Genomic DNA, 24,524 nt, shown 5'->3' on the forward strand with positions numbered 1-24,524 from the left:
GCTACTTAATATAAGATCAATCTGTCATCAGCCTTTGACTTGACTGAGGTTGAGAATGCCAACCTGATATGCATTACCAAAACAGGTTGTGTATAGAAGTGTGTGTGTGTGTGTGTGTGTGTGTGGGTATTACTTTCTCTAAATGCGCCACTTGGATTTTGGACCCAACACCAGCCATGATTCTGAGCCAGGGGTGGGGTGTGGCTATAAGCATCTGAAAATCTCTAGTAGCTTCCAGGGGTAATGTTCTGGAAATCATTGGTTATGAGACCCAGGTTGTGAATCTGGGTCTTAGGAATCAGGTGGGATTGTTCTTAGTGTACCAGCTTCCACATAAAGGTAAAAGTTTCTCCTGCCCAGTTAGGTCTGACTCTCGTGGGTGATCTCATCTCTGTTTCCTGTTCAAGGAAGCCAGCATTGTCTGGAGAACACTTCCATGGTTATATGGCCAGCATGACTATACACCGAGGAGCACAGAACCCTGTTAATTGCCCACCAAAGTGTTATCTTTGTATCAACTTGCATTTGCATGCTTTCAAACTGCCATGTTGGCAGGAGCTATGGCAAATAACTGGAGCTCACCCCGTTGTGTGGCACTCAGGCCTCGAATCTGGGCTGTCAGCTCAGCATCTTTAACCACTGAACCATTGTGCCTTCCCGCTATTTCATAGCTGCATCCCTATCTGAACTGCTCAACACCATGGCAGAATTGGCAGTGGAATTTTCCAAACTATGCTGGGGAGGTTTCAATTTGCCTTCTTTAGGCCACAGATCAGAAGCTGGTCAGGAGTTCCTAGCCACCATGATAACAATGGACCTGATTCAGGTTATTGATGGCCTGGTTGTCTCTAATGCTTTCTGCCTGTCCCAAATTGATTGGGCAGGGTAGGAATACTCCAGGTCCCTTCTGTGAAATAATGTCCTTTAGTGCGACCTGGGAGATATGCCTTCTCTGTGGTTGTGCTTGCCCTTTGGAATTAGGTCCAGATGTCCCCAACTCTGTTGGCCTCCTGGATGGCTTTTAAAAAATTACCTTTCCCTCAGGCATTGTGGCCATCATTCAGCCAATATTTGTGCTGCGAGGCAGTTCCATGAGTAGCCTGTTATTTTTAACTGTAAGTTGCTTGTAGCATTTATACTGTTATTTTATGGGTATTTTGTTAACCGCACAGATTTATTTGATTAAGATGAGTGGCCATATACATTATTTTAATGAATTAAATAAATAAAATACTGCACGGCCAATTAACTTCATGGCAAACAGGTGGTTCCAACAATGGCTTTAAAAGACCCATTTCTTCTGATTCCCTGCCTAAAGCAAACAGTAACTTAAAGAGAGAGAGAGAAAAAAAAACCCAGCAATGCCACATGCTTAGTAGGCAGCTGGTTCCTCCAGTGGAATTATTTATGCAGCTTGTGAGTTTCATTAATATTGAACCCAATTCTACTTTTTAGTGATTTAGATGCACAACTTCTTTTTTGAGGGGGAAAAATCAATATCAACAGGGTTGCCACACACAAAAAAATCTATAAGGAGGTAAAAGAAATTTATTTTGGAAATCTCTGGAAAACAAACTATGAGATCTGCCCAAAATTGCTGCATTGTCAGGTGGTTATCATATTTTCATTGTTTTCTAATTTAAAAATACATACAACCCCCCCACAAGACTAAGATGTGCTTGGAAAATAACTTCTAACCCCCCCCCCCAAAAAAATTAAGAGTAGGAAAATGTATCATTAACAAACAAGAACAAATTTAGAGATCTTAAGGTGGGGTTTCTTGGAAAATTTCCCACTGAAGACATTGTAAACAATAGCAAAATACCAATTAAAATATGAAAAAAAACTAAAACAAACCTCTACACATTCTCTGCCTTTGTTTTGTTCTACCTCAAAACCCACTTGTTCAGTTTAAGTTCTCGAGATACCTAAGCTATCTATTTTCTTTATTATTCTATATCATCAGCTATCTTAAAGGAAGCAAAAAATAAAAAAAAATCTAACTCCATGTTGTTAATAAAGTGTAGGACATGAATTTCAATGTCCCGAGGAGAGAAAAAATTAAAACATGGCTTTGTTGGTTAGATCAGGGATCCCCAACCTTTTGACGCCGCGCCCGTACCGGCATCAGCTGGGCGCCGCGGCCGGTGTTACCGGCATCAACTGGGCGCCGCCATCTTTTTAGACGAAAAAGTGCTTCCGGTGACCTCACCGAAGCACTTTTTCGTCAAAAGATGGCGGCATGCGCCCGGTGAGCTTTTTCGGGTAGAAATGGCTTTCTACCCAGAAAAGCTCACCGAAGCGCTGGCGCCGCCATCTTTTTGATGAAAAAGTGCTTCCGGTGAGCTTTCTACCCGGAAAAGCTCACCGGAAGCACTTTTTACCAAAAAGATGGCGGCGCCAGCAACCAGCGGCCCGGTAAGAGTTGTTCCGCGGACCGGTATCGGTCCGCGGACCGGCGATTGGGGACCCCTGGGTTAGATGACAAGGGTGCGAACATCCTATAACATCTTTTTCCAGCAAAAACTATTACAGTACTAGTCATGTAGGTGATAGAACCCGTGATGATTACTGGGTGAAAATGGATTCTTTTCTATCCTGGCTAGTTAAGATCCCTAACTATTGCTGAATGGACTGAGATAATTATGAAAAAGGTAAAACTGCAGGTACTCTTAGCAACAGTTACAGAAAAGCTAGCCTTTTTACAGAATTTCATGTTTTTTGGATATTCCAGATTGTCTTATAAAATTTCTTTCTGGTCTCCCATTAAAAGTCCTAAATAAACTCTAGACCATCTTCTTGGGAATTATCACATGATGTCCTTCAAGAAGAGGCACTGTGTGATAATCAGGATAGTTTTAAATATAATTTGCTAGTATTTTCTTCCACCTAGGAACTTTGTTTTATCCTCTGCTTATGAATAGACCCAGCCTTGTTATGCTGAGCTACACTGCATTCATTTCTGGGACTGGGAAGAAAGTACACAAGTTTTCACTACCTGCTTCCTGAGATAGTAAATCTGTACTGGTTACCACTCAAATTCTTAAGCCAACTAAAAGAAGCTGGATTTAGTTTTTACATATAAGAATTAAACAGAAAACAAAACACCCTTAAGCTTTCACTGCCAGGTAGATACATATGAGAAGAGATTGTCTTTGATAGTAAAAAGTATTCTACTGTTATGTTAGCAATAGATTATAACTGAAACCAAAGCTTCCAAATAAGATTCAAAAACACATCTATACTGAGTGCTCAGAACAGTTGTAAAATCACCTTCTTTTATGAAAGCTTTGGCTGTACAATTCCATCCTCCTTGTATTCCAGCTGCTTTCTATTGGCTAGCTAAGGTTTTTTTTTTTTTTTGTTAGAATTTGTTTCAATGCTATTTTATTGCTGTAAATATTCTAGTTGTCAAGAAACGGATATAATTATGTTAAATAAATGGATGAACACTGTGCTTGAGGCATATTAAACACACATGTCACCTGCCTGTTCATAGACACAGTGGAAAATATAACAAAGTGTATACAAAAGAATAAAAATAAGAATAGGATTTAAGCTTGATTGTAAATATAAAGTTGGTTTAAATGATCATTAAATTAATAATAAATTATTTGACAGTAAACCCAGTACGTTTTGTCTTAAAGGAAGAATCAATTTGATTATATTTTAGCATAAAATTGGTCTATCAATGCAGGCTTTTATTTTCATCTGGTTAAAATAAAAGCAAAATCTCCTTTGAGTAGATCTTGACTTGGCCTGATTTCATTTTATCTACATGAGGGTTTTGAGAGTACTGTATAGGAGTGCTTTGCCATTGTCTTTTTCCAAAATGAGAATCATCTCCTATGTTGTTATTATTATTTCATGTGTATACCTTTTTTAAAAGAAAAGGCAGTAATTCTGTCATCCTCATGGATGTTCTAATTACTTTCGGTATTTTGTATTGTGTGGGTGGGACATAGACAAAAAGACTATACATTTTGTGTGCTTATTTGAATATGTGTCTTTTTATGTGGGTTTATGTATGTACACATATACAATTACAGCCTCAATGCCATAAATATTCATGCATGCTAACTGTGTGAAGAGTCCATATATTGGGATACTTAGGAAGGAAAGCAGGACTCTAATGACCACCCATGGAATCCTGCCTTGAATTCCAATATTAGATTTAAGGGATATTAATGGAAAAAAAAATAGATTAGACTATCTGAACAGAAAATATTGTGGCAATTTTCCTTTAGAAATGAACCTGAGAGAGTTAGCAGAACAGAGATTTCTACAACTGTGCCTGATACAAAGACAGAAGAAAAGGAAGGGATGGTTTTCCTGTAGACTTAAACCAAACTGCCTACTAGCTAAAGATGAACACACAAAGAAGTTTCTCACATTACAAATTATGGAAGTCACAACTACAGCAGCATGATGAATACAGATGGCTTTAAATCTAAACAAATCTATAGGGGTTAGGTTTCAGTGACAATTAATTTTAATTAGCCAGCTACCAAGTCTGGGCAATCCAAACCCAGATGTCAACAAATGGCAATGAGGAAGAATGTCTACCTAGATGTTGATAACCTAGAACTGGTTGCCCTATTTATAATACCTTGATCAAACTTTGAGAGGCTTGTTTGCTTGTTTATTTATGTATTTATCTTTTTACTATAAACCACCGATCTCACATTGTGACTCTGGGCGTTGTACATAATAAAACAAAATAAATAAAAAAAACCAATAAAACTACAATTTAAATTAAAAATGATAGCAAAGGAAAAACAAAAACAAAGTGATGGCCAAGATACAGATAATAATCGCACAACTTTCCAACAGATTCCACTCTATCGTGGGATCCCGAAACTTGTTGACACAACCTTGTTTTGAGGTTCTTTCGGAAGGTCAGCAGGATTGGGGCCAGCCTTATGACTCTAAATACCAGATCCGGGGAACAAACAAGAGAAGGATTGTTCCTTTCTGTCTTGCCTACAAGCTTTCCAGAAATATCTGGCCAGCTATTGCAATTGCTCTATAACTGATACAGCCCCTCATTCAGAAAGCTTTTCCTTTTTTCTCTCTTCCCAGCTCTCTTGTCCTCCCCTGCCCTTCTCCAAACCCAAGCAAATCCTCCCAAATGTATGTGTAATTGAGGGAATAAAGCTAACTAAAATGAAAAGCTGCCAAAGGGGACAAATAAATGGAGGTGGGGTTGAGCTAGGACTATGTGAGGGTGGAAGAGAGGCCTTGTTAGCATGAGCTGTCAATATAAATCAAGGGCAGCTCGTGTCACCCTCACTCCTAATGATCCCGGAGAAGTGAATAGGGGAGGGGGAGAAGGCAGCACACAAAGAAGAACCTGATCAGAATAACCACCCAATGGGATTGCTGCTCTAGAGGGGAAACTTTCAGCACGTCTCCTGAGTCTCCTTTGGGGGATGAACAGCTGAAGGAGCCTCAGGAAGTTCCTTGAAGGATTTTAGAAACAGACACTAGATATTCTGCTGGCTGCACACAAGATTACTTTTCTCCTTTTCTCCTGAACTATGCGTGCTTCTGGGCTGAAGGCCTGTAGTATTATCAGACAAGATATAGTGCATCCATTCTCTTATTCTCTCTCTCTCTCTCTCTCTCTCTCTCTGTGTCTCTTTTCTGTCTCAGTCTCTATTTATTTATTTTATTTATTTGTCAAGCAAGTATTAGATAACAGGTATAAGTATAAGCATGGTTATGAATACATGAATGGATACAAATAAAAAAGAAACAATAGGACAGGGACAGTAGGCACATTGGTGCACCACCCCCTGCCTCTCTGTGTAGAAAGGATCTAAGACACACTGTGCAAGCTGGGAGAAATACAAATGGAAGACCGTAATGCCTGGACTGCTTTGTAAAACTCCATGAAATGTGAAGTTTATTGCAGAAAGAAAGCCTAATTTGGAAGCACAGAAAACAGAAATGAGAACAAACTACCATTTGCATTGTGCATGTCCAGGAACAAAGGGCTTGAACAAGGAGCATCCTGAAACAGGAACACTTTAGAGCAAACGTAGCAACAATTGTTCTCTAATTTGATTATTTTAGTAATACTCCTATGCTAATACTGATACTGTACATTTAAATATAAAAATGATAAATACTCCTGAAACATATTTTCCATAATATTTCAAGGCATGGAGCAAATTTGCCTATTTAGAGTGTATGCCACATTTACATAATTTTTGTTTATAATCCTAAGACATTTCTGCAATTCCTTGTCAAAATGCACACTTTAATGTATCTTTTATCTCATATTAAACATTAAAAGTGCAAAAGTATATATTTTTAAACTGTCAAAATGTATTAGAACATAGTTCAAAATTAGTCAACGTGATGCAGATTGAATAAATATATGTACCTGTAAAATGTGGATCTTATAGGTATATGTCATTAAGAAGTATTTGAAAACATTTCAAATATTTACTGGATTTTGATTTTACAGTGAATTAAAAGGAGAAAAGGAGTATCCAAGTTATAATTTTTTTCACCCAAACTCAGACTACATTTGCATTTATTTTCCTTGTTTTCTAGATTATTGATAGTTTCCAAAATGTAATTCTGATCTCTCTTAAACTTAAAGGCAGAAAAGCTTTCGACATCCAATATTGGATTGGCCAACTCTAAAGACTACAGAAATTCAGGAAGACCAGCAATTCACATCATTTTATCTTCTCTCTTATCTATCACTTCTTTTCCCTTTCAAGACAGACAGGTAGGTACATTATTGTAACATTTGTTATTAAATGCTGTGAAATACAAGTTGCCAGGATCAAAAATTGATGGGAACTGAAAAGATGCAAGTATCAGAAGAGACGTGACAAAATGCAGCTGGAAGAAAAAGGGAAAGAATGTGTCATGGAAAAGGTAAAAAAGATAGCTAACTAGGAACAGGAACTGACAGATAGCAGACAGTCAAATGAAATCACAGTGATTGAAGGCACCTAGTGAAAGAACTTCCTCAGCATTATATTCTTTCTTGTGGTGGAGATGGACACATGCTACCTTGTCTTTTCACCAACATTTATATCTTCTTGCTTGCAAACATGATATACTATGCAGCACAATTATTCTCCCCACACTCAGGAAATAAGAGTTTTTATATATTTTTTCTATATGGGTTACTCATTACTGGGCCAATGTGACAGAACTAAAAAATCTGCATAGATACATAGGAAATCTTCCCTTTCAGATCATCCTCTTGCACTCCCCTTCTTCCATGCCTCCTAAAATAATGTTTTGGAGAATTGTTTGAACCTCTGGACCAGATTTTGGAACAAGACTTGATTTCCTCCCACCTAGTTCACTGATGGAGGTGTTCTACCAATGAAGGAGGCACATGAAATTCCACTCATTCTGAATTGCTTGCATAACAGGGTTTGACATAGCTTAATTGAATGCTGCAATTGTCATTCAAAAGGGCAGACAGAATTACGATGCCAATTACAATGCTGCAGGGTGTGTTTCACATTTTACTGGGTGAGGTGGAAGGGAAGCAGCGTACTTTTAAGATAATTTGCTGCCATTTCTTGTTTCTACATAGCTTTTATGTAGTTTTTACATAACTACAAGAGTGTTGCCTACTTTTAGAAGGAGGATTTATTATCAATGTGCCTTTGTCTGAATGAGAGAAGGCACTCCAGGTGCTAAAGTGATGGGTGTGAATGGCTGTGGGTTGGACAGGACAATAGAAATCTGCAGGATGATAGCCAGTCATTCTGTTCAGGAGTTCCTGTTGCAGAGTTCCTACCGCAACCACTTTAATAAATATTATCCAGTTGATCTGTTCTTTCATGACTTCCAAGAGTCACTTTGGTAGCCAGATGGATGGCATATAAATTTAATTAATTAATTGATTAAATATGATTCATTGCCATTGAAATTAAGTTGGTACGTCTTCTGCTGGTTGTTTATTTTCCTTCTACCTTTTTCCAATTTTATGGACTTCTGAAGGGAACTGGGTCTTCACATAAGATGGTAATTTGAACTTGGTCATTTTGCCTGCAATAAAAACTCAGAATTGGTTTGTTCTAGAATCCATTTGATTTCTTTTCCAGACACGCTAAAACACAATTTCAGTAGGTGGATTGTCCTAGCCCCCTTATTCATCTGCATCAATCTTCCTAAAAAATCTCAAAGGAATGGAACAACGGCATTATAAAGTCAATATATTGAAAAGGAGAAAAAGAAACACAACCTAACTAGATATGAGGATTGGTGCCTATAGAAGGGGAGGTGGTGTGATGGACTGTAATGAAGTAGCATTTCTACAGGAAGGAGGGATTACGTTCCAAAAAGGGTGTGAAACCAGAAGGAACACAGCCCGAAGTTGGATAGAAGATGGAGGAAGAGAATTAGGATAGCCACTCCCTAAAATCTCCCAAGGTATATCTGTTGGGGTGAGAGTAAGTAAAGATTTAGTCTGGCAAGATTCTGTCTGTGGGTTGTAAGCAAATAAAGGACTGAACTTTGGCTAGTTTATTCTGCGTTGGTCTTAAAATGGGTCTGACATTACTATCTAATTATATTATTACATATAATTAGTAAATTACATATTAAATATCTTTACTATAATCTTGCTTACTGGATGGTTCAAGAGAGAATTTTAGCAGTGGAAGAAGCTGGTTTCAGATCAGGTTTTTCATTGCAGACTAATCTTGCACCACATCTCTGCAAAGTACACTAAACCTCCTGGAGAGGCTCTTTATGCAGCTTTTATAGATCTGAAAGTGGCATTTGATTCAATCCCTTGTGAGAGGCTGTAGCAAACTGGAAGCTTCCTTTATTGATTGCCAATGGCTGCAATTAATTATGAAAGTTCTACATCAAACATCAAGGTACGACGGCAGTGCCACTGCAATGTAGCTGCAATGTTCAAATAATTGACCGAATCTATTTCAACTTTTATGACAGTCAAAACAGAAATATATTCTTACCTTCTATTAAATTTTTATATCAACAGTTTTATATTTTTGATATGGTCAAAAGACTAAATTAATAAAGATTCTATTCCTATTCCTATTCCATTCCATTCCACTCCACTCTACTCTACTTTACTCTTAGACTCTTATTAAAACTGCGATCCACCATCTTTCTCCAGTCATTCTATATACACTGACAATGCTGTAATCTTGTCTGTATCCCAAGTCAGATTATAATGTAGTCTTCACACTAGTGGTGGGATTCAAATTTTTTTTACTACCGGTTCTGTGGGCATGGCTTGGTGGGCATGGCAGGGAAAGGATAGTGTAAAATCTCCAGTCAGAGGTGGTATTTGCCGGTTCTCCGAACTATTCAAAATTTCCAGTTCTCCAGAACTGGTCAGAACCTGCTGAATACCACCTCTAACTTCACACCTTAACTTCCTATTGCTATCCTGAAATGCTACAATTAATCATGTGAAAACCAGGATGATTGCAATCATCAAGAGGTATGCTAATCACTCCCACATTACTACTATAACTGGTTTGATAATAATTATAGGATTGAGCAGGTGAAGGATTTTCAATAGTTTTACATTTATATACAGATCAACTTCCTGGAAATTTTCACTCTACAAACCTTTCCTAGTGTGTCTAAACAGCCTCCAATGAAGTAATTAGATATTCAACTGTAGGGGCAACAATTATTCTCCCAGAGTAATTAAATTAAAATTAATTAAATTAATTTTTAAAGCTTAACTGCTAAGGCTCCTGGTATCTGGTGCAGAGTGTTCAATCTAAATTCTTGAGACCTCCGCTTTGAGTTCTCCACTGTAGCTGATGCATATCACTGACCTGAGCTTGGTGCAAAAAATTGTGTCCTCTTTGTTAGTGAACTGGAATTGCAACAGCCATGTAACATCTGCACCTATATTCTTTGTCTACAGATTTCCAAGTGCAATTCAGGGTGACAGTTTAATCCTATAAAGTCTTATATAGTTAGTTTCTTTCATGTCTATGGAGATTCTCAGTCATCCAGGTAATGGTTGTCCCAAAGATTTTTTTTCTTTAGTTTCTTTCTCAAGAGGCAGCTGGACTTGAAGGCATTTCACTTCTCATCCAAGAAGCTTCTTCAACTCTGACTGGGTGATGGGGGATGGAAGGATTTATACTCCTTGCACTACAGCTGGTCATTTGCATTTTTTAAGCAAATAGTTGAGGCCACCTGGAGGTTTATCTGTGTCATCAGGATCAACTGAGTGGTGCAAATGGGTGTGGAGCCTTCTTGGAACTGTTGAAAGGACTGTGTTGTAGACTGGAAATAGATGATGTCATATTCCTCCCCTTTGTTGAGAGAGAGGTGTTCAATTTTGACATAGATGACCTCTTTGACCCCTTTCAAACCAGCAGCCATCTCTGTCCAAAATGTGGGGTGTTGTGTCCCTGACTAGCTAAGTCTTCAACCTGGTCCGCATTTTGAGCGGGACCATCTTACTGTTCCCATTGGTTGGTGCCGTTTGACAGCAGACTATATAAGGAGCTGTCAAACGGCATCAACTGGGCTTTTGGGGCTCCGGCTCCAGCCAGCCGGCTGCCAGCCCAGCTGGGCAGCCACGTTAATCTGTTACTGCTTCAAATAAAGAAACGTTATTCTTCAGCTCCTGTGTCTGCCTGGTGTGTCCGTCTAGACTAATACAACACTGGCGACGAGGGTGGGATATCAGAAGAGACACCCAGGCAAGAAGCTAAGTCACTGAAGAAAGAGCTGAAGCCACAGAATGTCTGGAGCCAGACAGTCTCTGCGCGCGCCAAATTTAAAGAGCCTCCTGAGCTGAGGAAAAGAAGTCTCCCTGAGCTGAGAAGAAAGTCTCCCTGAGCTGAGGAAAAGAAGTCTCCCTGAGCTGAGGAGAAAAAGTCTCTCTGAGCTGAGGAAAAGTCTCTCTGAGCTGAGGAAAAGTCTCTCTGAGCTGAGGAAAAGGAAGTCTCCCTGAGCTGAGGAGAAAGTCTCCTGAGCTGAGGAGAAAGTTACTGCCTGACAAGCACTCTAGCCTCCCGTGCGAAAGGCACCCTGTTAGCGCTACCAAAAGCGCAGAAGTCTGAAAAGCCTCCCCAGTCGAGGAACAGACGTCGCCTCAAGGCCCGTGAAGGCTGGCGAAACCCCTGTTGGCGCTACCAAAAGCGCAGAAGTCTGAAAAGCCTCCCAGTCGAGGAACAGACGTCGCCTCAAGGCCCGTGAAGGCTGGCGAAAAACCCCCACCCCCGTGGGCGCTACAAGAGCGCAAAGCCTACAGCCTCTAGCAGAGGTCCAGATTTCGCCTCAAGGCCGTGAAGGCCGGCGAGACTACACTTCCACCCCCCACCGATCCGGCCGCTGTTACCGCGCTGCCGCCGCCGCGCGACCCGACAGCCGCTCCCGCCGTGGCCGCCGACAGCCCGAGCGCCTCCTCGACTTCCACCGGCTGCCGAGCGATGGGCCTACTGCGGGTGCAGCTCTTCGTGGGCCTGCTGCGTTCAGCTCCAGGCCTTTCTCCATTTCAGGCTTTTCACCATTGTGGACATGGGTGCAGCCATTGGCTCTGCAGAGATGCAGATAATAAAAATTCTCTCTGCCCCCCTTCCAATGGCTCTGGGGGATGGATCCGTATTTAGGGGAGGGGGTGTCAGGCGTTGAACAAGGAAATTCCATGCACCCACCTCCAGGGTCTCTCCCACCTTGGCTTGTCTCCCTTGTCATTAGCACTACACCCCCAGGCGAAAGCTAGGTAGGTGGGAGGTTGGATGTTCTTGTCCCAAGGGGGCCAGGAGAGCACAACGAGCCTCCAGCCTTAGGGTTCAGGCACCTCTGCCCTACCCCATGCAGGCAGTCACCAGACAGGTTTATTCACCATCTTACCTGGTTCCCCTTCTCAGGCTCCTGCCTTGTGACAGGTGGGGTGCCATTTTTTGTGCAAGCCACAGCTAGACCTGCCATCTCTACAGCGTTGGTTCCAAGGCAGGCAGCTGTCAGTATTTGACCCACAACCCTTGGGATGTGGGGCCCCTACTCCGCCACAGGCGGGAGGTCACCTGGGCAGGGTTGCTTGCCACGTTCCCAGGCCAGGTGCTAGTCCCTGGCCACTAGTTCAATTTCCTCACTAGTTCAATTCCCTGGTTATACCATTGTATTCCCAAAAGGCTGGGCAGCGCATGTCCTTAGCTAGGGAAAGGGGTGTTGTGTCCCTGACTAGCTAAGTCTTCAACCTGGTCCGCATTTTGAGCGGGACCATCTTACTGTTCCCATTGGTTGGTGCCGTTTGACAGTAGACTATATAAGGAGCTGTCAAACGGCATCAACTGGGCTTTTTGGGGCTCCGGCTCCAGCCAGCCGGCTGCCAGCCCAGCTGGGCAGCCACGTTAATCTGTTACTGCTTCAAATAAAGAAACGTTATTCTTCAGCTCCTGTGTCTGCCTGGTGTGTCCGTCTAGACTAATACAACATGGACTTTGTTGTCTTAAAAACAGTGGCCTTTGTCTTTTAAATGTAGACGGACTGCTGAATCTAGTCCTGATGCGTTTGTTCTCCTATGTTGTGCCATGTGTTTATTCTCCTAGACTTCTTCAACATTGTTTCCTTCTAGAATCATAGAATTTGCTTGTCCACATGCGTGCACCCCAGCAAAATGTGTTAACATTATTGGGAGATTAAAGGGGCAGGGACTTACACCTCCCTCTTGAGGTGAAATTAGCATCTGCACAGAGCTTTTCCAGAGAGCATTTAGGCCATGAGGAATTGGAAGCCAATGTATGATTATGATGTATTATTATTGTATTGTGGCCTTGGCTTTACCTTTGTTTTATTACTGTAAGCATTAGGAGTTCATACAGATTTTTGCAGTATATTCAGCAGTCATTAAAAGACTGATGCATATGCATATATACAAATACATTTTGAAGATAAACCCAATACAATAAGAACCTAATCAGTGAGGAATAGGTACTTTCTGGGAGGTGGAACTTACCACAAAAGTTGTCACTGATGCTTGACCATAACTGGGGAAGACACACCAGGAATTTCCATTTTGTGCCCTGTCTTTTGGGGGCAATAAGGACAAATACTGAACCATTGAAGTGAGAGCTTTACCTCCTTTCCAGATCACTTTATAGCCTTAGTAAAAAGACCAATTGGCTTATAAATGCTGTTGATCAATACCAGCTCAACTAACCGGAAATAAATAAATTAAGTGTTGGTCAAGCTCAGCATTCAGCTAGATTTCCAAGTCATCAACTGAGGACAGGGACTCCAGAATAGATTGAAATTATCTTACATTCCATCCCACTGGTAACAGTGAGGGAATTGATATAGGTGACTTTGACTTTAAATGTATGGGACCCTAAGACGGATGGTTCAGGAAACGTAATACCCATGCTGAGGTTACTTTGAACAAAGCAGCTCAGTATCAAGGTGGCCACATCATCTGGGCTCAGATAACACTCCATCCAAGAGATGTGGCAGAACTCATTTTGACCTTGCCTTTTTCTCCTGAATTGAAGGAAAAGATGTGGAAAGGACTTGTGCTTTTGATATATCGAACTGGAAGCTGTGAACAATTTACAGCAATGTTCAGCTTGGGAATATGTTGGAGATATAGATGCTTGATATTTGAATATTCATATTGTTTATATTCCTCTTTTCTGTCAATTCTGTCCGATCCTGGGAGCTCCTAAGGCTGCACATGTAACACTCTTATTGCACGAGCTGTATTGGTTACCGGTTCGCCTCCAGATCCAATTCAAGGTGTTGGTTGTTACCTTTAAAGCCCTACATGGCATAGGTCCAGGTTGTCTGAGGAGCTGTCTCTCTCTGATGGGATAAGGATGCTCCACTTGCGCCAGTGGAAGAGGCCTGCTACAGATCCCATCTGCTAAGCAAGCATGATTGAACAGAAGAGCCTTTTCTGTTGTGGCCCCATCCCTCTGGAACATTCTATCACTGAAGGTGAGAACTGCCCCCTTCATTTTGGCCTTCTGGAAGGATATCAAAACCTGGCTTTGTGGGCTGGCCTGAGGCCCCAAGGAGGCAGCTGACAAGGTAAGAAGACTTCTTCCTTGTCGTATTTGGTTCTTAGCTTTCTTAGTTCAATTTTAATATTGTTTTAAATAATATTTTAACTTTGTGTTGTTTTAATCTTTTAATTTTCTATTTTTTATTTATTTTATAACCTATAAACCATCCACAGTCACCATGTAGAAGAGATGGGTGGTATAAGCATTTAAAAAATAAATTTGCTATTATTCTCTAAACTTCTATTCATCTTCATGGATATCATGTGGTTCATAAGTTAAAGATGTAAATGGCCAGCAGTTCAAAGCATAACTTTGCATCTTCTTCCCTCTTCAAAACAGAAAACACTAAAAGGTGAACTAAAATAATTTCTGATTAATAGGAAGAAGAGAACATTCTTTTTAGGAAGGCAGTAAACTATTCACAATGTATATTTTACTTGGGTTTTCTTTTTTCTCAAACTTGTTTATGCTTTATTATTCTGCCTTTACTATTTTCCTAAATAAAATGGAAAACATATCTAATACTCCTTCCTTCTTCTAATTTCTGCACAAGAACCTCAGCTGTGAGGTGAAAGAGAGTGACCGGCCCAAAGTCAACCAGCAAGATTTCATGCCTATGGTGGGACTAGATAGAACCTTAGCCACTAGGCCAAACTATTTTCATTTTGCTTTGGTGGTTTTGATTATTGTTAGCTATTCTGAGGTACTTATACTTATTAGAAGAATGGAATATAAAATTATAAACAAATAAATACAGATGTACATGATTCTAAATTTCACATGCTATTTGTGGCATTTATCCATGAAATAAAGATGCAAATAAGAGGCTCTCAGATATTTATGGCAATTGTAATCATGAATCCCCAACCTCCCAATTAATTCTTCTACCCCCATTACATGAGTTGGGAGAAACCTACTGCCTAGATAAAGCCAAAGAGCAAAATTGCTATTTATTCTTACATCAGACACTCAAATCCTCTGCCAAAATCTGATAAAAGGTTCCATTTCTCATAGCAACTGATCTCCTAACTGATATAGTTGGCTCCTCTGTCAAGCAAGTAAAGAAAAAGAAAAAACATGCCATCATCTCACTGTGCTAGAGTGGGAGGAAAGGAAGAAAGAGAGCAGTGACTCTGATTTTCAACAGATTAAGCTATGAAACCAAATTCAGTAGTTCCAATCTCACCTTAGCTATAAATTCAGTAAGTGGTTTTAGGCAATCTACTGCCTCCCAAACTCAATATTTCCATCTATAATATGGTTCATTGAACAATTATATAAAGCATATTGAGCATGTGAAAATGCTGTACAATTTCCAAGTAGGAATAGCAGTTATCATTTTAGTACCTTCAGTAATAAGAGAAGGCATGTTAGGCTGAGAATCTAAAGGGATTGGTTGTCCCAAGGGACTAATGCCTGAGACAGTAAATCCAAAGAGCATGACTTTAATAATATTCAGTATTTACATAGATTTTAAAATGTTCAAAGTATTATACTGAGCCAAATATTTCACTTCAAAGATCCTTTTCTGAATTGCAAAGGCAAGCTCTTTTCCTTTTGCCAAGTTTTTGGGGAGTGGATTCAAGCAAAATAAAAAGTTTTATCAAAGGCCATGGGAATAGATGCTTTCACTAGGCAACGCAGGAAAGCTTTATCTTGCAATGCTGTAACAAGTCCCATTAAATATGAGAACTTAATAAAAACATATTGATGAATTGCATTAAATAATTTGATGACATAACTTACCTGTTCCGTGAAGTATTACAATCTGTGCGTAGTATTACAACCTGAGCATGGTGTTGCAAACTATAAAAGATGCTCAAATGTACTGGCAGTGGGCTTCTAGACACCCCTGACACTTCTAGATGGCCCTATGAAACCTAAAACATAGGCTGAAATCTTATAGGATTTCAAAATTTTGCAAGATTTATTTTTCATATCCTTACAAAATCTTGAAAGGTTATAAATACCTGAAGGTATTGCTGGACCACTTAAAAAGGTACAGCACCCCACCTCCATTCTCCTTTTAGGTGACATGAGTTTCCCAGCATTAAGCTCAACATCTCAAAAATATACCCTGAAACACATCTGTGGACACCTTTCACAACATAATGGGTAGATAGTGTAGAAAATAAGAAAACAGAGATTTGTTTCTGCAGCTTGCATCATCTGTGACTTCACACAGCCACAAAATGAAGATCCAAGGTAAGTTTTTTTAGTTTTGTAGGAGGACAGAAGAAACATGGGCATTTTCTATCCTCTAACCAATTTCACCCATCTCTGTTCCACATAAATTGCCTTCACAGTCTTATCTAAAAGATTGATATGTAGTCATAAATGGCATGAGACTGAGATTCTAGCTAAAGTTTCCTCCCACACTATTAGTGGAAACCCCTTGTTCTCTTTGGGTTTATTTCATCATCATCCACAGTCTTTATGACAGCAAAAAGAAGAGATTAAGACTGGAGAAGGAAAATAGAGGAACAAGACAGGTTAAAATAAGCAATGATAACAGCAAATGCTGTTTACCTGATTGGCTGGTGCTGACATTGATGGCAGCATAATGGGGAGAATCTGGGCTCAGTTCAGTCACAAGGTTGACTGCTTGAATCTCAAAAGTATACTGAACACGAGCCAGGAGGTTGGACACTTGCACTCGACTTTCGGTCAGCCCCACCTGCCGGGGTTCAAACTGAACACTGTCCCCACAACGGACACAAGGTCCTGGAGAGCCATTTGGACACACTTTACAGATGACATTGAAGAAAACATCCTTTCGGCCACCCAGATCCTTTGGGAGACGCCAAGTCAGGAGGACATTGGATCCAATAATTTCATAGCTGAGATCCCGAGGGGCTGATGGGATGCCTACAAAACAGTGAAAAATGAAATCCTGAAAAACTGAAATAGAAAAAAGACAAATACAGAAAATGCAAAGGTAGGCAGTGATATTATTTCATTATCTCTGGAGCAAACTCAGTAAAATATAACTACAGAGAAATCTTTCCCAAGAAACAATTTTAACCCAAATTTCAAGGATGAAAACTACACAGTTTGGTACTCCAAAGCAGCCTACAGTCATGACAAATTGTTTCCAGATTTCAAGAATTGCTACTACTACCACCAATAGGGAACCACACTTCCATTTTCCTCCCCACCTCTTAAAATCCTCATATTTTGCTAATGGAGCAATAAAAATTAGGAAGATTAAATTTAGACCAGCTGTCATTGCTTAACCCAGCCAGACAATTATTATTATTTGAGTATTCATGAATATGGATTTAATTGTAACCTTCAGTATGTTTCTGCTTCACTGTGCTTTTCAAAAATGTTTTAAAGTACATTTTGAGTTTTAACAAGGAATCTTGATGTACCTTAAACACAAATTTAATATAAACATCCCCAAAACAACAATTGTCACTGAATCGTGGCTGTTTGCAAAATGCTTGCCATTGGGAGACACCTTAAAATTAATTGAACCTATTTCTCTTAAAAAATACAGACAATTCTCTGACTGATGGACATTCTACTTAACTTTAACAATTATGTCTAGAAATCAAATAGCTTTGATGATGAACACCACATGGCTTGGTAGGTAACAAAGAAGGAAAAATGTGTGATCAAAATCCTCAGAAGAGAAGAACCAAGATGGAGACCACCAGTCTCTGTGGCTATATTGATTCCTGTGAATGTTACCAAAGGAAGGTCATTTAAAAAAATGATACAGTACATTAGTCTTTAAAAAGCCACAAGGTACTTCACTGTTTTTAAGGTCACAGGCTGATGTGGTTATGCCAATGGAATCTATAATACCATAAACCACTTTCCATCACTATCTTCATTTTTAAGTATGTCTTGAGGTCATATTTGAACAGCCACTTTGTGAATGAGTAACCTCTCTCCCATCCCACCCAGCAATCACTTATTTTTCAGAACTTTAAATAGGCAGCTTAGCCTAGAAAGGCTGGAGACCCCTGTTCTTTCCATAGTTCTGTACAAGAGGAAGTTTTAAAAAAAAACAGTTTTGGGAACACACCTCTCTAATCCATGAAATGTAATAGAACTGGACTAGGGACCTCAGAAAAGAAGATGAGGGACTTGAGGAAGAAACTAAAGCACAGGGAAAGAATCATGGAAGAAGCTGAAGGAAAAAGGAGCAAACGCAGACTGGGCCAGAAGAAGAAATCAAACTACAAAAGGAAACATGGACCAAACTAAGCCAATCCTCCTTAATCTCAGATACTTACTGGTACAGGGGGCATCTGAGACGTCTGAAGAAGCCCGGTAATAGTGAGTCTGGCAGGCACATTCACGGGAGCCCGGGATGGAAGCATAACTGTGCATAGGGCAAGGACTGCAAGGGGCATCTCCCACCGATGCTTTGAAGGTGCCTCTGGGACAAGCTAAAAATATAAAGGAGATAGAAACAGAAAACAATCTGTTTAATTTCAGCAGATCAGCAACTCTGTTTTTTATGGATTTATTTTATCTCCAGCTGCAATAGATGACAAAACTGTAGATGCTACAGAACATATAAATATCAACAGAGGCTCTGTAATCCATCCTTTCCTAGCCTGGTACCTTATTTCTAAAATTCGCAATTGGCATGCTGGCTGGGAACTCTGAAAATTACAGGGAGACATCATCAGTCGTGGCTATGACTAATGCTGGCCTGTGACTAATGCCCTGCCTATTTTCCCATCAGTTTTAATTCAGTGTGATGAAAAATAATTAATTTAGATATATATGAATTTCTTGTGTATGCTGACCAAATAATCAGGGCACTTGCAGAAATAGTTGCTGGCTTCAAACAAAGGCACATGACCAGGGGAACAAGACCCCACCCCTTTTAAACATATGATGTATTCATTGCCTGCACATAAAAGGTGGCAGGAGTTAAACATCCCATCACACTTTGGAGCCAGTGATCACTGCTGTGGATACGGTGAGAATAAAATAACGTCTTATACCAAAAGCACAACTGGGGGGGGGGGATGTTGAAGACCACACTCATAAACTTGATACTATTTTGTGTACATGAAATATATAAACAAAAAACCCTTCACTGTTTGATCTAATATGAATAAGACATTTTGAGAAATAAAATCAACCCGCCCAAGAAATATCAAAACTTCTCCAAGATCATAACTTACAACCACTCCCCTTTATATATTATTATGATCCATCATACAGTCAGCCAGATGTTCAGGCAGGATTTGGAACTTTTGTCCACTATCGAGTCCTTCCTAGGGATCTGGGGATAAGCAGATGTGGATGTCTGATGGTTTTATAGATATCATTGCAGAATGTAATCTGTTCTGAGTAAAGTTGCCTTTTGCGATGGACTGATGGTGAATTTGTCATTAATATTATTAATATAAGGGGATGTGATGGCTCAGCAGTTAAAGATGTTGAGCTTATCAGCCGGAAAGCTGACAGCCGAGGTTCACAACAGGGTGAATCCCATTACAGCTCCTACTCACCTAGGAGTTCGAAAGCATGCAAATGTGAGTAGATAAATAGATACCACTTTGGTGGGAAGGTAAGAGCATTCTATGCACCTCACCATATAGTCAAACTGGTCATGTTACACAGAAGTGTCTTTAGACAACACCGGGCTCCCTCAGCTAAGGAACAGAGATGAATCGGACACGATTGGATAGGGGAAACCTTTACTTTTATTATTTATATATTTTAATATATTGTTTATAATAATTTAGAATGATATTAATTCATATTTTCATTGCCTGCTTGGACAGACATGTATAATATATTGTATATTATAATATATTGTATATTAATACACATCATTTCCTTAACATGGCTGGTTTAAGTTGATTTGAAACCAAACATTTTTTATTTTGCCTGTTATAAAGGAATGTAGGATACTGAACTAGAATTTTTATCAAGCACACAAGATCCTACTGTCTTGTGGGATAGACATGTATTTTAGCTGAGGATACTGTTTCCTAACAGTGGCCAATATTGATGTTCTTTAAAAAAGCAGCTGAGATTAAGAAATCAAAGGTGTTCTTTCTTTTAGTTGCGTGCTGAACAAATCCATATTCAAAGGCATTCTGAAAATAAACAATTCCCAAAAAATTACAGTAGTCTTTACTAATTAGAAAGCAACTTCACCTACACTTTTACAACCAGATCCTACCATATAATAATCTAACCATAGTATCCCAAATACATCTTGTTTACTTTGAGATCCAGATTTCTTAGAAACAAACTCGGTGAAGGCTTTTATTTAAGTATCTCCTTAAAGTTTTTATTTAAGTATCTCTTTGAAGTACCTCTTCAGTGCTCCAAAGCATTGGTAGAAAATTCACATTTAGAATTCAGACTAGAAATTCTTCTTGAAAATCACTGCTTTTTCTTATTATTATTATTTTAATTAGAACCATTTGAATTAAATTCAACATTTTTGGACGAAAGAAGACAACCAATGGTGTGTAAAAACTATACACATTTTTTTAAAGCTGATAAGCTCATTGGTCATCTTAGGGATGTCCAGCGGCTGGGGAGAGGGAGGAGGCCAATGAAGAAAACCATATTACATGCACTTCCCTAAGGGATGGAGCCTTTATTACAATAGAGCAGTAATGGAGATGACTCTAAGCAAGCTATTCAGATTACATTAATTATGCAACCAGCAAACCTTAGTTATAGCTATACAGTGTTTCTGCATAGACTTTATGTAAGATTGCCTTAAAAAACTCAGCAAAAGCCACTCTGTGCTCCCCTAAAGAAAAATCCAAGTTATAAATATACTTTAAAATGTTACTCAGGAGAGTTAACAATATGAACCAGTGTTGAGAAGGGTATGAGTTATGCTATAGATATTCTTTTTTTAAAAAAAGTAGGAGCTCAATCCAAAAATATGATGGTTCAAAATGCTTCATTTTCAAGAACACTTTAGATGATTCCTCCCCTCTACCCTACTCTATGAATGTCAGTTTAACAATATTACTTTTAACAAAGGATCAACTTTTCGTTCTATTTTATTAGCTGCTGTATATACTTTAACAGGAAGAAGGTCCAAAAGACTGGAAAAACAAGAGCTAGACAATCTCTACAAATTCTAATATCTAAATCTCTACACATTCATTGTATGTACACGGAGTTCTGTTCTGTTCTATTCTATTCTATTCTATTCTATTCTATTCTATTCTATTCTACTCTACTCTACTCTACTCTACTCTACTCTACTCTACTCTACTCAATAATGAAATAGTCTGTTAAGCAAGCAAATATAGAGCACCAGCACAGCTACCTCCTATAAAGTCTGAGAATGAAATGGTAGTCCTGGGGCAACCAAGATTCACATCCATCCATCCATCCTCTCTCTCTCTCTCTCTCTCTCTCTCTCTCTCTCTCTCTCTCTCTCTCTCTCTCACACACACACACACACACACACAATTTCTCCAGTTTCTTTATATTTAGTTATTAGAAGAGTCACCAAAATATAAGCAAGTAGGAAACCAAAATGTATACTGTGGTCACAGTCCCTGCTTATGATAAGCAAATATATAAAAACAGACTCAGGTTGGTTTTTTCCAATAAAGTGGGGGGGGAAACTGAAACTCATTTCTGGAATGAAAAATGCAGAATGGGAGTTGAATAGATAAGCTATTTCTGTGACTTTCAGTAGGAACTGACTTAATCAACACTTGACAGACTAACATATCTGTTGGAACTCAGGAATTTATCAGCTTCTGCAGTTTCTGAATTTTCCAAATGGAGTTTGGAAAAGTACATAGAAATAATTTGGGGTGGAAATTGACTATTTGTCCATCTTCTGCAAATTAACCAAATCCAATAAATATTTTTGATACGCCAGATGAAAACATCTAACATGAAAATCTATCTTAAATGGGTCATTATTGGCACAAAGAAACTTGTTAAAGAAATAACAGAGTGGTTAGGGACTTTGGTGGTCTCCTGATCGAAGAGAAAACCTTATAGCATTTCCGGAGCTGTGGCAGTGTAGTGATTAGAATGTAGTATTGCAGGGTAATTCAGCTTACTCCCAGGAGTTTGATCCTCACCGGCTCAAGCCTTCCATTCTTCTGAAGTCGGTAAAATGAGGACCCAGATTACTGGGGGGCAATATGCTGACATTGTAAAGTGCTTAAAAAGGGCTGTGAAGTGGCATATAAGTTTAAGTGCTACTGCTATTTCAGACAAATGGTTGTTCAATCTCTTCTTCAAACCCTCCAGTGTTGGAGCTGCCACAATTTCTGGAGGCAAGTCATTCCACTGATTGTTTTAACTGCCAGGAAATGTCTCCTTAGTTCCAGGTTGGTTCTCTCCTTGATTAGTTTCCATCTATTGCTTCTTATTCTGCCTCCAGGTGCTAATTTAACAAATTAATCCACTAAAAAAGTTCCATAATCCATGTGCTGATACTATACTACTGTTACTATATTTTCATCAAGAGTCGCTTGAGACCTGAATTTTTGGATCTAACCTTTATAGAAGCTAACTTAGCAGGTCCTGATAAAAGTATTATGCTACAACTGCTGTTGCTGTTTAGTTATCTGTAATACCTCTCTGCCCTTTTGAGGTTAGGAATACCACATATCTGCCTCCAGATTTCTACATAATGGAATTGTGCATTCACGAAAGCCATAAAAATGCAGCTCTAATGAAAAGGAGACTTCATAAATAGTTCCCACCAGTTCTATCCACACCCACTGATTCCAGTTTTATTTTAAATACATGTGTTTTAATGCCTCAGGGATGAAAACAAACAAGAACCTGGAATTTGATCTTTTGCTGGAGTCATGAATTTCAAAAGAAGTTTTCATGTTAGTCTTTATTGTGCAGCAAACTTACATTTTATTGAAAACTAGCTAGATACCCGTGCTTCAGGATGAAACTATGTGATTGGGCTATGCAGGAGCCTGGCCTTCCCTTCTTCCCTTCTTCCTTTCCTTTTTCCTTTCCGGTCTTTTCCTTCCTTCTTTCCCCCTTTCCCTTCCCTTCCTCCTTTCCTTCTTTCCTCCTTTTGTTTCTTTCTTTCCTCCCTTCCCTTCCTCCTTTCCTTTCTCCCCCCTGTCCTTTCCTCCTCTCCTCTCCTCTCCTCTCCTCCCTCCCTATCTATCTATCTATCCAGCAAAAGTGTTGTAAAATACAATCCTCCAACTGTTGTCCCAAAGGTGTTTTTTTTTTCCAGGAGGCAACTGGTTTTTCATTGAAGATGTTTTGCTTCTCATCCAAGGAGCTTCTTCAGCTCTGACTGGATGGTGGGAAATAAAAATACTACAACCTTTGATGCTAAAGTAGCTTCTTGTTTGGAAGTGTAGTTTGCATCCTTTTAGAGAGTCATTGAGGCAACATGGAAGTTTGTCTGTGTCCTCGGGTCACTTGAGTGCTACAAATGGCTGTGGAGTAATGGAATGTGAGGTAACAGAATGTGAGGCAACTGGCAGTTGGAACAGAGTTCTTTTCAGGTGGGGAGTGGAGTATAACTCCTTAGCACCAGAGTGTGTTAATTACTGTATTAAGAAATACTAATGATCTGAGGGTCATTTCGAAAAATCCTTTCTTAGCAAACACTTAGAAGCCAAGAGGAACATATGTGCCAAATTTCAAGTCTGTAGGCTTTATGGTTCTGGAGATTTCATGATGCTGCATGAATGGTCTTTTGCTTTTTATACATATAGATAACCCACAAGAAGACTTTAGCTATTTTAGATTCAAGAAGCAAGTGAACTTACCGGTTTAAAACCATCTGTCATTTTGCAACTCAAAGACTTCATTTGGACTTTTTAATTTACCATGGTTTTCTTCCATTTAATTTTCTCAGTTTGATCTATAATTCACCTGCAGCAGTTATCAGAACTCTAAGCAAGTTATAAAACAAAATTTAAAAAAAAACAGGGGAGAGAGATGGGCTTTAGCAGACTGAAAGCTATGGGGGATTTCCGGATTGCAATCCAGCAAACCTATTAAAGAGTGTTAAATTGCTATGCTATGCTGAAATTCTGGAGGTAGTCAATACTGGAGCCCACTTGGGCTTTTTCATATGCAAAGCCTCTCTAGAGGTCACATGCTAATGAATACAGCAGAGTATCTGCTGTGACTGTAATATAATCAAATGCCATACACCAGCACATACTATAGTGTTTTAATTGCAAGAAAATCAGAATGAGTTTGAAAGATCACATCTCATATAGAATGGTGTATATGCCATGTATGTTCTGCTACAGTTTTGAATGTGAGAAGTCCAATAAAATATTATATATTATTTATATTTGCTTGTTTTTTTTTAAAAAAATGAGTCAATTTGTGCCACCCTGGATCAGTAAAGATTTAAAAAGAAAAAAAGGTTGTGTCAGCTGTGTAAAAGCACACTCAGAACCTGACTCTTCCCTTAAACATGGCTAACCAACGATCCAGTTATAAAACAAATGCAATGCAGAACAATCTTGCCTTAGGTCAAAGGTGAACGATGAGTAGAAATGTTGCCAGACTGGTTCTATAGCTTTGAAGATACTCCCACCAGTAAATGTTTATAGT

At 39.3% G+C, this 24,524-nt stretch overlaps 1 protein-coding gene across 2 annotated transcripts in view; it reads right to left on the reverse strand.

The window, feature by feature from the left end:
• The window catches only part of LOC113425232 (ephrin type-B receptor 5), a 182,397-nt gene that overhangs the window by 40,575 nt on the left and 117,298 nt on the right, over window positions 1–24,524 (reverse strand). For both annotated transcript variants that reach the window (XM_087957335.1, XM_026687285.2), the window contains exons 5-6: window positions 18,242–18,397; window positions 16,524–16,862 (exon numbers count right to left, since the gene is read on the reverse strand). In XM_087957335.1, coding sequence (XP_087813461.1) covers window positions 16,524–16,862; window positions 18,242–18,397 — 495 coding nt within the window. The remainder of the gene's footprint in view (window positions 1–16,523; window positions 16,863–18,241; window positions 18,398–24,524) is intronic.

This window comes from Notechis scutatus, chromosome 2 (genome assembly GCF_049901735.1).
Source record: "Notechis scutatus isolate UNSWTSFEM ecotype Mainland chromosome 2, rNotScu1.2, whole genome shotgun sequence".
Lineage (NCBI taxonomy): Eukaryota > Metazoa > Chordata > Lepidosauria > Squamata > Elapidae > Notechis > Notechis scutatus.